At 40.6% G+C, this 16554-nt stretch overlaps 1 protein-coding gene and 1 long non-coding RNA gene across 3 annotated transcripts in view; both read right to left on the reverse strand.

The window, feature by feature from the left end:
- Positions 1-4463, reverse strand: part of LOC133630721 (septin-7-like) — a 102984-nt gene extending 98521 nt beyond the window's left edge. Inside the window, exon 1 of one of the 2 annotated variants that reach the window (XM_062022412.1) lies at positions 4157-4463. In XM_062022412.1, the coding sequence (XP_061878396.1) occupies positions 4157-4195 (39 nt within the window). In that variant the 5' untranslated portion in view covers positions 4196-4463. The remainder of the gene's footprint in view (positions 1-4156) is intronic. The other variant, XM_062022411.1, reaches the window with a different exon arrangement.
- Positions 4464-13111: 8648 nt separating this feature from the next.
- Positions 13112-14426, reverse strand: LOC133631304 (uncharacterized). Its single transcript, XR_009821435.1, has 3 exons — positions 13919-14426; positions 13553-13755; positions 13112-13470 (listed from the first exon to the last, which is right to left on the reverse strand). It is a non-coding gene; the product is annotated as an uncharacterized LOC133631304 (long non-coding RNA).
- Positions 14427-16554: the final 2128 nt, after the last annotated feature.

Here is a 16554-nt window from a genome sequence, read left to right on the forward strand (position 1 = left end):
GGATAATGTTGCTGTTGTATTGCTGCTTGCTACAAAATATAAAGTGCTTTACCAAGACAGGATTATTTGTTTCTGCTTCTCTGGAAGGACAGAATAAATGTTTTGTGGTTCGCTTTATTACAACTTCCCTTATCACGTGAGTGTGCACGGATTCGCGAGATCTTGTAAAAGTCCAAGCTATTTCTCTGCAACAAACGGTGGTGGGGATTGCCGGACGACAGAGACCGGCACCTTTCTGCGGTGAAACCGGTCCGCGGCTGTTATGTATTCAGTGGAAATCCAGGGTAGCATTACCGTATTTTTTTGACTATAAGTCGCAGTTTTTTTCATAGTTTGGCCGGGGGTGCGACTTATACTCGGGAGCGACTTATGTGTGAAATTATTAACACATTACCGTAAAATATCAAATAATATTATTTAGCTCATTCACGTAAGAGACTAGACGTATAAGATTTCATGGGATTTAGCGATTAGGAGTGACAGATTGTTTGGTAAACGTATAGCATGTTCTATATGTTATAGTTATTTGAATGACTCTTACCATAATATGTTACGTTAACATACCAGGCACGTTCTCAGTTGGTTATTTATGCGTCATACAACGTACACTTATTCAGCCTGTTGTTCACTATTCTTTATTTATTTTAAATTGCATTTCAAATGTCTATTCTTGGTGTTGGGTTTTATCAAATAAATTTCCTCAAAAAATGCGACTTAAACTCCAGTGCGACTTATATATGTTTTTTTCCTTCTTTATTATGCATTTTCGGCAGGTGCGACTTATACTCCGAAAAATACGGTATATGCTAATCACTAAACGTAAGCTGAAGCTTCTGAATGTAAACAAAGGTGAGCAGATCAATACAAATATATACAGTTACTATACCATGTAAAGAGTGAGTAAAGGGTCGTTACTTTCTTACTTCTTGTTTATGCATTACTATGTCTTCAGTCACAAATATAAGTGGCAGGGAAAAGTAAACAATTATGTAACAATACATAGAACACTTCATTTTATACTAAATACAAAACCCAAAACCAGTGAAGTTGGCATGTTTTGTAAATCGTAAATATAAACAGAATACAATGATTTGCTAATCCTTTTCTACCTATATTCAATTGAATAGACTGCAAAGACAAGATACTTAACGTTCGAACTGAGAAACAAAAATTTTGCAAACATTAGCTAATTTGGAATTTGATGCCTGGAACATGTTTCAAAAAAGCTGGCACAAGTGGAAAAAAAAACTGAGAAAGTTGAAGAATGCTCATCAAACACTTATTTGGAACATCCCAAAGGTGAACAGGCTAATTGGGAACAGGTGGGTGCCATAATTGGGTATAAAAGCCGCTTCCATGAAATGCTTAGTCATTCACAAACAAGGATGGGGCGAGGGTCACCACTTTGAGAACCAATGCTTGAGCAAATTGTCGAACAGTTTAAGAACAACCTTTCTCAACGAGCTATTGCAAGGAATTTAAGGATTTATGGACCATCTACGGTCCATAGTATCATCAAAAGGTTCAGAGAATCTGGAGAAATCACTGCACGTAAGCAGCATGCCCATGACCTTCGATCCCTCAGGCAGTACTGCATCAACAAGCGACATCAGTGTGTAAAGGATATCACCACATGGGCTCAGGAACACTTCAGGAAACCACTGTCAGTAACTACAGTTCGTAGCTACATCTGTAAGTGCAAGTTAAAACTCTACTATGCAAAGCGAAAGCCATTTATCAACAACACCCAGAAACGCCGTCGGCTTCGCTGAGCCCGAACTCATCTAAGATGGACTGATGCAAAGTGGAAAAGTGTTCTGTGGTCTGACGAGTACACATTTCAAATTGTTTTTGGAAACTGTGGACGTCCTGTCCTCCGGACCAAAGACAAAAAGAACCATCCGGACTGTTATAGGCCCAAAGTTCAAAAGCCAGCATCTGTGATGATATGGGGGTGTATTAGTGCCCAAGGCATGGGTAACTTACTCATCTGTGAAGGCACCATTAATGCTGAAAGGTACATACAGGTTTTGGAGCAACATATGTGGCCATCCAAGCAACATCGTTTTCATGGACGCCCCTGCTTATTTCCGCAAGACAATGCCAAGCCACATTCTGCACCGGTTACAACAGCGTGGCTTTCTAGTAAAAGAGTGTGGGTACTAGACTGGCCTGCCTGTAGTCCAGACATGTCTACCATTAAAAATGTGTGGCGCAATATGAAGCGTAAAATACGACAACGCAGACCTCGGACTGTTGAACAACTTAAAGGCCTACTGAAACCCACTACTACCGACCACGCAGTCTGATAGTTTATATATCAATGATAAAATCTTAACATTGCAACACATGCCAATACGGCCGGGTTAACTTATAAAGTGCAATTTTAAATTTCCCGGGAAACTTCCGGTTGAAAACGTCTAGGTATGATGACGTTTGCGCATGACGTCAATGGTTGAAGCGGAAGTATTCGGACACATTGTATCCCAATACAAACAGCTCTGTTTTCATCGCAAAATTCCACAGTATTCTGGACATCTGTGTTGGTGAATCTGTTGGATAGCAGACGCGCTATCCGACACTAGCCGCCGACCGCATCGATGATCGGGTGAAGTCCTTCGTCGCGCCGTCGATCGCTGGAACGCAGGTGAGCCCGGGTGTTGATGAACAGATGAGGGCTGGCGTAGGTGGAGAGCTAATGTTTTTAGCATAGCTCTGTCGAGGTCCGGTAGCTAAGTTAGCTTCAATGGCGTCCTTAGCAACAGCATTGCTAGGCTTCGCCAGGCGGTACAGCATTAACCGTGTGGTTACAGGTCCAGTGTTTGGTAGTATTGTTGATCTTCTGTCTATCCTTCCAGTCAGGGGCTTATTTCTTTTGTTTCTATCTGCATTTAAGCACGATGCTATCACGTCAGCTCCGTAGCTAAAGTGCTTCACCGATGTATTGTCGTGGAGATAAAAGTCACTGTGAATGTCCATTTCGCGTTCTTGACTCTCATTTTCAAGAGGATATAGTATCCAAAGTGGTTTAAAATACAAATCCGTGATCCACAATAGAAAAAGGAGAAAGTGTGGAATTCAATGAGCCCTTGTACCTAAGTTACGGTCAGAGCGAAAAAAGATACGTCCTGCACTGCACTCTAGTCCTTCACTCTCACGTTCCTCATCCACAAATCTTTCATCCTCGCTCTAATTAATGGGGTAATCATCGCTTTCTCGGTCCGAATCGCTCTCGCTGCTGGTGTAAACAATGGGGAAATGTGAGGAGCCCTTCAACCTGCGACGTCACGCTACTTCCGGTACAGGCAAGGCTTTTTTTATCAGCGACCAAAAGTTACGAACTTTATCGTCGATGTTCTCTACTAAATCCTTTCAGCGAAATATGGCAATATCGCGAAATGATCAAGTATGACACATAGAATGGATCTGCTATCCCCGTTTAAATAAGAACATTTCATTTCAGTAGGCCTTTAAGCTGTACATCAAGCAAGAATGGGAAAAGAATTCCACCTGAAAAGCTTCAAAAATTTGTCTCCTCAGTTCCCAAACGTTTACTGAGTGTTGTTAAAAGGAAAGGCCGTTTAACACAGTGGTAAAAATGCCCCAGTGCCAACTTTTTTGCAATGTGTTAAATTCCAAGTTAATGATTATTTGCAAAAAAAAAATTTAAGTTTCTCAGTTCGAACGTTAAGTATCTTGTCTTTGCAGTATATTCAACTGCACGTTCATCTAATTAACCTAATACACTCATTTAGTTATTTTTTCGTTTTATATACATTAGGTTTCTGTTAAAAAAAACAACACAAGCTTTCAAGAATACTTAAGAGGAAAAGCAGGGTGTCTTCCAGGGTTGTCCCATCTTTCCATCCTGGGGACGTCCCTGCTTTAGTAGACCAAACTGGGTAACAATTACATAAGTCTTTTTCTCAAGGCTTCAGAACGGCTCTATATGTGGTTTACTTTCACGCAATTGATACTTTTCAAAGGACTTTATTGTATGTGAGGAGTGAGGGTCAAGCTAACAGATGCTAACATGGAGAAACAAGTCAACCCGATTCGATGAAATAATAAAGTCGATTGGAAGAGGTTATTCCTATCAGTGGGACTGCAACAATAAAAGTTTTCATTTTAATTAAAAAAAAAAAAAAAGACTTACAGCAATGCTCGGAATGGCAGCCTCTGGTCTCTCGATCATTGTAACGCTGTCACCACCCAGCCTGCAATGAACACTCACTGAGGCAAACGCCGATAATCGTCCAACACAACGACGGAATGCCAACAAATGACAATGTTTCCAAGGCGATGTGTAATTTAATGCGATTGAACAATAACGAATAAATGAAAAATAGCGAAGTTCGCCAAAACGGGTCGAATTACACTTGGCTACTGAACGACAATGACGAGAGTCGAAGGTCTAGGAAGAAAATGATGGTTTCCAGCTCACTAGTAGTTAGACGGAACTTACTTAATACCGCTTCCGTCTGGGAATTTCAAAACAATACCGATTTAAGCGTATCTGTAGATTTTTTGATTTTTACTTAAATTTAGAACATTCATCTTTTAATAAAAAATATTACAACACACATTGATACAATTATTTTACCATTCGCATGCAACAATCGTGACTCGCTACTGTGCCCACACACCGAATTTACTACATTTTGTTTCCGTCTCGGAACTTCAGATGTAAAAATACCTGATGTGCCTTCGCAACTGTAAATCTTTCAAACTTTTTGAATTATGACGGTGGTGATTTTTTTTGCGTATTAATATCTAATTATCTAATAATAATAAAAATAATTAAACAACTTACCAATATAATTATTTTATTCCCGTGATACAATAGTGTACTATAGGAGGGTTGCGTAAGACATCATAAATCGTCGTAAATAAACAGTGGCTTATTGTGGCTTATGCCATCGCCTAAAACGCGGAAGGAAGTGCCAGGTCACGTGTTTGCGACCCACCTATACGCTGAACTTACTACATTCTGCTTCCGTCTGGGAAATTCAAAATAAAACCTCGAGTTCAGCCCCGTTACTGTGTAGCGGTGACCTAGAGGCACTTCCGGGTTCCCGGTACCGGTCCGTGGACCGATTGGTACCAGGCCACACAAGAAATGTAAAATTATTATTATTATTTTTATTTATTTTTAAATTAAATCAACATAAAAACACAATATATACATTACATATCAATATATATCAATACAGTCTGCAGGGATACAGTCCGTAAGCACACATGATTCTATTTCTTTATAACAAAAAAAAATAAAATTAAAAATACAAGTTTCTATAGCTGCGGACCGGTCCCCAACCTTTTTGTATTCAAAAAGGTTGGGGACCACTGTATTAGGCTACTGTTTATTTATTTACATGAATCAGGGCAGATTTGGGTGTGTTTTGAAAGGTTTAGAGGCAAATATAAAAGCAATCATGGAAAAAAGTATTAAAAATAGCATAGAGTGGATTTTTACACTCTTAAGAAAAATAAAACATTTTAATGAGAGAAAAGATAAGTTTGTTTGCAGTTGATTTCCTGCTACAAATATTAGTCTCATCTACAATTCATGTCTGCAGTTGTTTTGATGTTGTAAAGTTCATATTTTGACTCATTATTTGGCTCTATATGTCCCTGTTGTTCAGCATGAATCTTTGCTTGCTATATCAAGATTCAGTATATGCTACTGAACCTACTAGAGATTTATTAATCTCGTTTATTAAAACTATTAAGGATTTTGTCTTGATGCTAACGAATAGCACCAATGACGCTATAATGTGGTCATCCTTGTCAAATAAAACACTTGGCTTTCCTGCACAACAACAACTAAGTAGTTTCTGTTATGAAAATCAAGAAGAAAATAGGGTGGATTGGACCAACAATACTAGGACTTAACATAGCGTTAGTTTATTTGCACAACCAGGTCTTCATAGCTTCATTTGGGCATACCAACCACAAAACAACACAAACTAATGCGATGTTGTGTCCTTTCCTTACCCTTAGTTCTGCTCTCATACACTACTAATATAATAGACTCTACTATAGCAGTGTATAGGAGGAAAGGAAGAGTGCAGTGATGTTAATATTCTAATAATAATATTAATGCTGTTGTCCTGCTATTAAGCCACCGTCTAGTGGATCACTTGAGTAATTCAATGAATGAATGAATCAATCAATCAAAATGTACTTTTATAGCCCTTAATCACAAATGTCTCAAAGGGCTGCACAAGCCACAACGACACCCTCGGCTCAGATCCCACATCAGGGCCAGAAAAAACTCAACCCAATGGGCACAATTGTAGACAACCATACGCTGAGACGTATGAATTGGTACAAACATAAACATTCCTCCTTTGTTTATTCATAGTAGTTATACAGTGTCTCAAAACACAGCATATATTTAACCTATAATATCTTCCTTTTTCATGACAAGCTCATACAGTATGTGTTCATTGCTGGTCCAAACTCTGTTATGAGAGATGTTATCACACCTGTAGTCATTTGCACAACTTCTATTTCATTTTTCAAACTGCTCTATTTGGCCATTAACATGACTGTGGGGGGGGCGTGGCCTGCGGACCTGCAGCGAAGCGGGGTGAGCCAGGACCGGCTTCGAGATCAGCGACAGGTGCGTAGATGACCCAGCTGAAAGTGTTTGTCTGATCACCTGTCGCTCTGTTAAAGGCAGCAGTCGGGAAGGAGAGAGGGAGTTGTTGATGGTGCAACAGGAGAACGAGCACAAACGAGAGTGAGAGCGAGACGGACAGAAATGACTGAAAAAGAACACAAAGAACATTTATTGCAAAATAAATCATTGTTCACAAAGATGAACGAGGCTGTCATGTCCGTAATTGGTGGTCCAAGGAACCTGGAGTAGCGAGACCTCCACAATGCACATATTTGTCTTAAACAATTCAGTGACTAAGACGGTCAAGTGATGTTCAGGTCCATAAAAAACAAGTATTTGCTGCATATTACATTAATTTTGGAATCAACACTGACAAATACAACCTCGCAAAAACAACACAATTTCTTATGCTAGCGGTGTAGAAGAGCAAAGGTTGCACATTTATCACTGCGGTTCTTTTGTAGTCAGATCTTTGATGAGATTCCTCACCCATGAGGATGAAGAGCGAGCACACAAGATGGCCGAGCACTGTCTTCAGACTGCAAAAATACCAAAAAAAGACAGTAGGTCAGGTCAATCAATCAATCAAAGTTTATTTATATAGCCCTTAATCACAAATGTCTCAAAGGGCTGCACAAGCCACAACGAGGATGGATCTGAGCTTCTGCTCAGATCCATCATCAGGGCAAGAAAAAACTCAACCCGATGGGATACAATGAGAAACCTTGGAAGGGACCCCCACCCCCTGGACGACCGGTGCGATGGACGCCGAGTGGATCTAGATCATAGTGTGAGAGTCCAGTCCATAGTGGGACCTCATCTGTGATCACCTGATAACCTCTCCACGCAGGAGAGGGGGGCAGAGCAGAAAAGAGACGGCTGATCAACTGGTCTAAAAAGGTCAATTTAAAAGCAAATTTTTTTTAGAATTTTGCCAATTGTTCACAATTATTATGAAAGACAAGAACACGCATGTCTTTTAAAAAATATATATTTTAAAGAAGATAAATAAAAGCTTGAAAGATGCGGCTAATGGCAGTCACCATTGTAGCCTTCAAAGCCCTCTAAAAAAAAACTTCAAAATCCTCTATCAACGTTTTATATACACACTGCAAGTATATGTATAATATAGTAGCAGACACGTTCATAACAATATGTAATATGCACAATATTTACCGTATTTTGATCATTTTAATCATTTACGGGACTGATTTCTTCCGCGCCTTGATTTGTGTTTCCATAGCAGTGCACGTCTGACTTCTGGCAACATGTGTGTTCCTACTTCCGGAATAAAACACAAATGTGTTTTCTAATCATGGCAGACTTGGTAAGAGACAACGAAGATGACTATTTTTGGACAAATGAGGATTCACAACCTTATATTTTTGAAGCTGAATATACTGCTGCTTATAGAAGCAAGCACGAAGGAAGAGTGAGACGTTGGTGCAGACGGAAGCTGGGAGAGGAGGATGAAAGCGATTGACGCTATAAATATGGAACTTGAAGCCAAACTATTTCGACATAAATGGATTGCTTACCCAAAATCAACAGGAAGTGTCCCCGGCCAGCTGGACCAGACGAACAACTCTCCATTGAGTGAGTCACTTTAATATCGATAATGATACATGCAGCATGCCATGCGTGTTATTACAACTACAGTACATACGCTGTCTGGCTAGTTCAGCTGTGTACAAAGAAAACATGATATGTGGGCTAATACTTTACAGATACAGCAATATGATTGTTCATGTTTTTCAGTCAGTACAGATGAATGTCGTATCACAGTGTTGTGCATGACAAACTCAAACGCGTTTTCGTGTTTACGTAGAAGCCTGCTTATCTGCCATAGTTATGCTTTATGGCTCATTCCATAGCATGGTGATAGACTATAAAAACAGTTCCTCAGTGTTTGCTCTTACAATAACAACGTCGTTACAGCTTGGTTATTATACAGGTTACGTAACGTAAATGAAGTATTGTTGATGGATTTGGAATGCATTTAAAGGTGATTTAGAGGTAGAATTGATTGCTCTCATTATCTGCATTGCTAGCCACCTATGACGAGACAATTTTTAAATGTTATAAAGCGGAAAAAAATTATTGTGAGCGATAGGCAAAATTCCAAAAAAGTGCAGTTCCCCTTTAAGTATTTCCAGCGCGTTGATACCCCACGTACGGATGGGGCACTGTTGCCGGGTGTCCTTGTTTCCGTGTCTGATGCCCCTGTTGTCTTCCTGCAGTACTTCCCGTGTTCTCCTGTGATCCCCTGTTGTTCCCCTCTGGATTCTGGACTGCCTCCCTTCATCCTCGACCTCCTTTTTGCACACGGACCCCTTGACGCCTCTCTCAGACCCACGGACCTCCCGCTTGGATCATGGACCTTCTTTTGCTTGCCCCTTTGGACTTGTCTGCTTCTTCATCCAACAATTAGGTAATACTCAACAGCTAATCATTCATACATATAGTCTCCCAACATACACCCCTTTTGGATTAGTCACACTCCATTTCCTTAGTTTAAGTATTATTGATTTATCATAATATATATATTTATATATATATATATATATATATATATATATATATATATATATATATATATATATATATATATATATATATATATGTATATATATATAAATATATATATATATATATATATATATATATATATATATATATATATATATATATATATATATATATATATATATATATAAAATTATAGTGCTTTACTGCCCCCTTGTGTCTGTGCCGTCAACTCTCCCTGCAATACATAACAATACATGTATGTATCATGGCAATTCATGCGATGACGTCATATCGACCACACCCCCACCACCGCAGGTATTTTGGCAATTTAGGGGAAACCCTGACATTATCCATCCATCCATCCATCCATTTTCTACCGCTTATTCCCTTCGGGGTCGCGGGGGGCGCTGGAGCCTATCTCAGCTACAATCGGGCGGAAGGCGGGGTACACCCTGGACAAGTCGCCACCTCATCGCAGGGCCAACACAGATAGACAGACTACATTCACACTCACATTCACACACTAGGGACCATTTAGTGTTTCCAATCAACCTATCCCCAGGTGCATGTCTTTTGGAGGTGGGAGGAAGCCGGAGTACCCGGAGGGAACCCACGCAGTCACAGGGAGAACATGCAAACACCACACAGAAAGATCCCGGGCCCGGGATTGAACCCAGGACTACTCAGGACCTTCGTATTGTGAGACAGACGCACTAACCCCTCTGCCACCGTGCTGCCCACCCCCTGACATTAACAAAACAAAACAAAATGTCTTACATTACGATCATGCTTTGTCAGATATGTTTTGTAATTATTCTGCGATATTTGCACCTAAAGAAATGCTAGTACATCAGTTTAGGAATATGAGAATGGTGGGTGGGGGGCTTCTGGCTGGCTGAAATATTGTGTAAATTATTTTATAACATGTTCTTGTCGTGTTCTCAATTACAGAAGGATTAGCGGGCTTAATATTACATTTGATTAATTAATAGAGAAGGTTAAAACATTGTCATGCAGCAATATGAAGCCTCCCTCGTGAAAATTATCTGTCTAGGGTACACTAGTGAATGATGAAAAATTATACCTATCTGCGATTAATCTCAATTAATTTTGAGTTAACTATGAACAAAATGCAATTCATCGTGATTAAGTTGTTTTGATCTAGTATGGTGCACCCAAGGTGCAGAAAAAAAGGCCAACGTGCAATTTACAGTCTTTATTCCCGGGAGGAATGAACAAAAGGCGATGGTGGCGAGGGAGGAAGCACACCGTGGAGAAACAGCATACAACAAAACAACTGAACTGGTGGTCACACAGCTGGGCTAACCACACAGGAGGGAGACGTGGGTGCCAGCACTGGAAGGAACCTCATAGGGTGAGACACGGGAGAAAGCCAGTGGCGAAGACGTACGTGTATCCATGACCAGGAGCTCCAAGCATGTAGAACCAACGCCTCCCAGCTGCCACTAATCAGCTTCAATAGCCCTGCTGTAATTAGTGGCCGGTGTGCCCAAAATCATTGCCACCTGTGGGCAGAGAGAGAGGGAGAGACCAGGAGAGCGAGCACACCAGTAAGTAGGTAAACATCACATAAATATTTTAATCGTTTGACAGCCCTAATATATATATATATATATATATATATATATATATATATATATATATATATATATATATATATATATATATATATATATATATATATATATATATATATATCAGTGTTTCCCACACATTCATTTATTTGTTGCGGCCCGCCACGAAAGAATTACGTCCGCCACAAATTAAAAAAAACAACAAAAAAAACAATTCTTTTTTTTTTTTTTGTCCTGTCCAGCTTCTCAGGCAAATCATATAGTTGATGTAAATGCCCATATAGGCTGTTCAGATTTACTTTACAAAAGAGAAGTGTAGGATTCTTCTCTTGTTGCCTTATTTGTATTTGACCACTACTGTTTTCTGTTTATTTGTTACTGACGGTGGCAGGACACCTCTGCCTCTGTTTCACTTTATGTTGCTGGTAAATAATATGGTTGTAGTAGTAGGCTAAAGTTAAATTATTTAGTATGCACTAATTAAAGGGGCAGAGCTTTAAGAGATATTTTAGCTTTTATATTTTATAAGATATATTTTTTGTAAGAACCACAATTAATAAATATATTTCAGTGAATAACTTATTGTTCAAATCTGTATATAAATATGTACATAAAGTGTTGTAATTATATTGTAAAATGGATGGATGGATGGATGGGCGTTTAAAAGAAAACTGTTATTATTAATTAGTAAGTATACATTTTTTGAGCCTTTTTAGAGAAAATCATATCATTGTAGTAGATTATGCAAATTACCCGATGATGTCATGGTGACTACGCCCATAGCCACGCCCAAAGCCACGCCCCCACCGCCACAGGTATCTTGGCAGTTTATGGGAAACACTGTATATATATATATATATATATATATATATATATATATATATATATATATATATATATATATATATATATATATATATATATATATATATATATATATATATATATATATAACACCCAAAACTAGAGATATTATGGCTTTATGATGATGCCATTATGGCTTTTTTGCCGATATCCGATATTCCGATATTGTCCAACTCTTAATTACCGATTCCGATATCAACCGATACCGATATATACAGTTGTGGAATTAACACACTGTTATGCCTAATTTTGTTGTGATGCCCCGCTGGATGCATTAAACAATGTAACAAGGTTTTCCAAAATACAAACGTAAATCAACTCAAGTTATGGAAAAAAATGCCAACATAGCACTGCCATATTTATTATTGAAGTCACAAAGTGCATTATTTTTTTAACATGCCTCAAAACATCAGCTTGGAATTTGGGACATGAGGAGGTTGAGGTGGGCGGGGTTGGGGGGTGGGGGGGCGGGGTTGAGGTGGGATTATAGCGTCCCGGAAGAGTTAGTGCTGCAAGGGGTTCCTGGTATTTGTTCTGTTGTGTTTATGTTGTGTTACGGTGTGGATGTTCTCCCGAAATGTGTTTGTCATTCTTGTTTGGTGTGGGTTCACAGTGTGGCGCATATTTGTAACAGTGTTAAAGTTGTTTATACGGCTACCCTCAGTGTGACCAAGTATGCTTGCATTCACTTGTGTGTGTGAAAAGCCGTAGATATTATGTGATTGGCATAAAGGCAGTGCCTTTAAGGTTTATTGGCGCTCTGTACTTTTCCCTACGTTAGTGTACCACTACGTACAGCGGCGTTTTAAAAAGTCATAAGTTTTACTTTTTGAAACCGATACTGATAATTTCCGATTTTACATTTTAAAGCATTTATCAGCCGATAATATCGGCAGTCCGATATTATCGGACTGCCGATACATCTCTACCCAAAACCAGTGAAGTTGGCACGTTGTATAAAAACAGAATACAGTGATTTGCAAATCCTTTTCAACTTTTATTCAATTGAATAGACTGCAAATACAAGATATTTAATGTTCGAACTGAGAAACTCATACACCCCTATAACATCACAGATGCTGACTTTTGAACTGTGTGCCTATTACAATCCGGATGGTTCTTCTCCTCTTTGTTCCGGAGGATGGACACTTTGGAAATGTGGACTCGTCAGACCACAGAACACTTTTCCACTTTGCATCAGTCCATCTTAGATGAGCTTGGGCCCAGCGAAGTCGGCGGAGTTTCTGGGTGTTGTTGATAAATGGCTTTCACTTTCAATCAATCAATCAATCAATCAAAGTTTACTTACATAGCCCTAAATCACGAGTGTTTCAAAGGGCTGCACAAGCCACAACGACATCCTCGGCTCAGATCCCACATCAGGGCAAGGAAAAACTCAACCCGATGGGATGGCAATGAGAAACCTTGGAGGGGATCTATTAGATCCACTATGGACTGGACTCTCACACTATTATGTTAGATCCGATCTAACATAGTAGTGTGAAAGTCCAGTCCATAGTGGATCTAACATAATAGTGTGAGAGTCCAGTCCATAGTGGGGCCAGCAGGAAATCATCTTGAATGGAGACAAGTCAGCAGCACAGAGACGTCCCCAACTGATGCACAGATGAGTGGTCCACCCTGGGTCCCGACTTTGGACAGCAAGTGCCTCATCTGTGGTCACCGAATCTGTGCTCCCCCTCTCCACAAAGGAGAGGGGGGCAGAGCAGAAAAGAGATGGCAGATAAACTTGTCTAAAAGGGGTGTCTATTTAAAGTAGGGGTCTCAAACTCAATTTACCTGGGGGCCACTGGATGCAGAAACTGGGTGAGGCTGGGCCGCAAGAAAAGATTTCTTAAAAAAAATCTAACATGCACTTTTTAATGAATTCACCTTCTTTAAATGGCTTTCCCGCCCTAGCAACCATCTCACTCACCATGTAGCTAGCTTTGACTGCTGCATCGCTCTTTTCGTTTGCTTTCTTGACGAAATCTTGTTGCCTCAGTAGACTGGTTTTAAAATTTGCAAACCGGTTCACTCTCTCATCTCCCTGGTACTTTGCATACTCCTCAGCATGTCTAGTTGTATAATGACGTTTCAAATTGTGTTCATTGTGCACCGCAACTTTCTCTGTATCAACTATAGAAAAGAGCTATAAGGATTATTCATAAAGTAGATTACTTAGAACACACTAACATATTATTTATTAATTCGGGTTTATTGAAATTACAGGAGATAGTAAAGTTACAGACATTATGTGTCATGTTTAAGGCTAAAAGTAAAACATTACCAGCAAATTTACCAAAAATGTTTGTCATCACTTCTGAGAATGAATATCATAGAAGAAAAGGTCATTTCCAACATCGCCGTGGAGTTTACAGTTACGGTAGCACAATTAGCCCCGAACGGGCTAACATCACCACTAACGTGTTACACGTCTGATTCGCCCAGCGACTCTCTGTCGGAGTATCAGCGCTGGGGTCCAGTGCACCACACTTTTGTATTGTCGCTCGCTCCTTCGGCGGAGTGCTTTGGACGCTCGTCTTCCCTGCCCGGACTGTTTACAACGGGGGAGGGAGCGAGCAGGCGGGCGAGCGAGGGAGGCAGGGAGGGAGGGAGGAAGAGCGTGGGCGGGTGTCGTGGAAAAGCGGCAAAATGTTTCTCTGCTTGCATCAAGCTAAGTGACGTCAATGCATACTTGCCAACCTTGAGACCTCCGAATTCGGGAGGTGGGCGGAGTTAGGTGTAGCAGGGGTGTTTTTGTAGCCCGGAAGAGTTAGGGATGCAAAGGATTCTGGGTATTTGTTCTGTTGTGTTTATGTTGTGTTTAGGTGCGGATGTTCTCCGGAAATGTGTTTGTCATTCTTGTTTGGTGTGGGTTCACAGTGTGGCGCATATTTGTAACAGTGTTAAAAATAAATAAAATAAAATATGACCACCCTCAGTGTGACATGTATGGCTGTTCCTCAAGTACTTCTTGCAACAACTTGCGTGTGTTTGCAGAAGCCTCATACAACATGTGTCTGGGCTGGCACGCTGTTAGTATGGAGAAAAAGATGATGCGGTGACAGTCTCTAGAGGACACTAAAGGCAGTGCCATCACGTCATGCCCTCGATATTGTGAGAGCCTTATACCACACCTTGATTGGTAGATTCCTTTAGCTCTGCACACAACGCTGTCAAGTGCCATTCATTTAAAACTTGCGGGCCGTACTAACATTAAACTTTCATATTAAGGCGGTGGCCGCAAATTAACGTCTCGCGGGCCGCAATTGGCCCGCGGGCTGCGTGTTTGAGACCTCTGATTTAAAGTATACAAATGAGTTTTAAGATGGGACTTAAATGCTTCTACTGTGGTAGCATCTCTAACTGTTACCGGGAGGGCATTCTAGAGTACTGGAGCCCGAATAGAAAACGCTTTTTGGGCTCTGGGAATCACTAATAAGCCGGAATTGTTTGCATAGTAGAGTTTTAACTTGCATTTACAGATGTAGCTACGAACTGTAGTTACTGACAGTGGTTTTCTGAAGTGTTCCTGAGCCCATGTGGTGATATCCTTTACACACTAATATCGCTTTTTGACGCAGGGATTGAAAGTCACGGGCTTGCCGCTTACGTGCAGTGATTTCTCCAGATTCTCTGAACCTTTTGATGATATTACGGACCGTAGATGGTGAAATCCCTAAATTCCTTGCAACAGCTCGTTGAGGAATGTTGTTCTTAAACTGTTGGACAATTTGCTCACGCATTTGTTCACAAAGTGGTGATCCTCGTCCCCATCCTTGTTTGTGAATGACTGGGCATTTCATGGCAGCTGCTTTTATACCCAAACATGGCACCCACCTGTTCCCAATTAGCCTGTTCACCTGTGAGATGTTCCAAATAAGTGTTTGATGAGCATTCCTCAACTTTTTCAGTCTTTTTTGCCACTTGTGCCAGCTTTTTTGTATTCTGTTTTTATTTATGATTTACACAACGTGCCAACTTCACTGGTTTTGGGTTTTGGAAAATGATAGCTAACTTTGGAATGGAAATGTGTTTTATAAATAAATGCAGGTGTCATTAATTTACATAATGTAAGTGTTACACATTGCATGCCACTGACTTCCTGGTATCCTTTTTTTGCAGTCGTTAATTTGGTTTTCTGTTTTCTTAGTTAATGGACATGGGCGGAGTAACACCCCACACCTGCTTTCCATCACTAATCGGCCCTTTTTTTTAAGGTGGAGGGCAGCATCAGACAGATGTTGGATCGTTTACTACTTTGTGGTTCTGTTCTGGCATGTTCCATGGCTTCTTCTTCCAGAGCCTTTTCTGCTAAGTATCCCCTTTAGAGATTGTAAGATTAAATAACATTTGAGCCTCGTGGCTTTGCCCAGGTTCACTTTTTTGCTGCTCGTTACGGTTTCCTTAGGAGTCGATCTATTTTTTCCACCCCCATTTTTTGTCTCTGCCTGGCTGAGACGTCTGTGAAGAACTGCCTGAGTACTTTGCGTTGCAACTGACAAAAAACTTGTTTGACTGCTTTCAAGCCTCTTCCCCGCATCTTAGTTTTAATGGGTGTGACAGAACGATCCAACCACAAGACTCATGGATCAAGCGGGACAAGAGGCGTTCAGCCAGGCCATCTCAGCCATTGACCGACAGCTGGTCAACCACTAGGTGGTCCTCACGGAGCTCACGTAGATGGTTCGGCGCATGGACCAAGTCCACGCTCAGCTCCCTCATCCTAGCGCAATCAGGACTCACCTTCTGCTGCCGCTGCGACAGCGTCATCTTTCCCAGCTTCCTCATCCCGACAAGTTCCCCAGGGATTTTGGCGTGTGCGAGCAATTTCTCTTCCAGTGCTCCCTAATCTTTGACCAACAGCCACAAACATATCCCTCGGATTGGACCAAGTTATCCTTCATCTTTAGCCTCCTCACGCCGCAAGGTGGG

Source organism: Entelurus aequoreus, linkage group LG16, assembly GCF_033978785.1.
Source record: "Entelurus aequoreus isolate RoL-2023_Sb linkage group LG16, RoL_Eaeq_v1.1, whole genome shotgun sequence".
In the NCBI taxonomy this organism is placed as follows: domain Eukaryota; kingdom Metazoa; phylum Chordata; class Actinopteri; order Syngnathiformes; family Syngnathidae; genus Entelurus; species Entelurus aequoreus.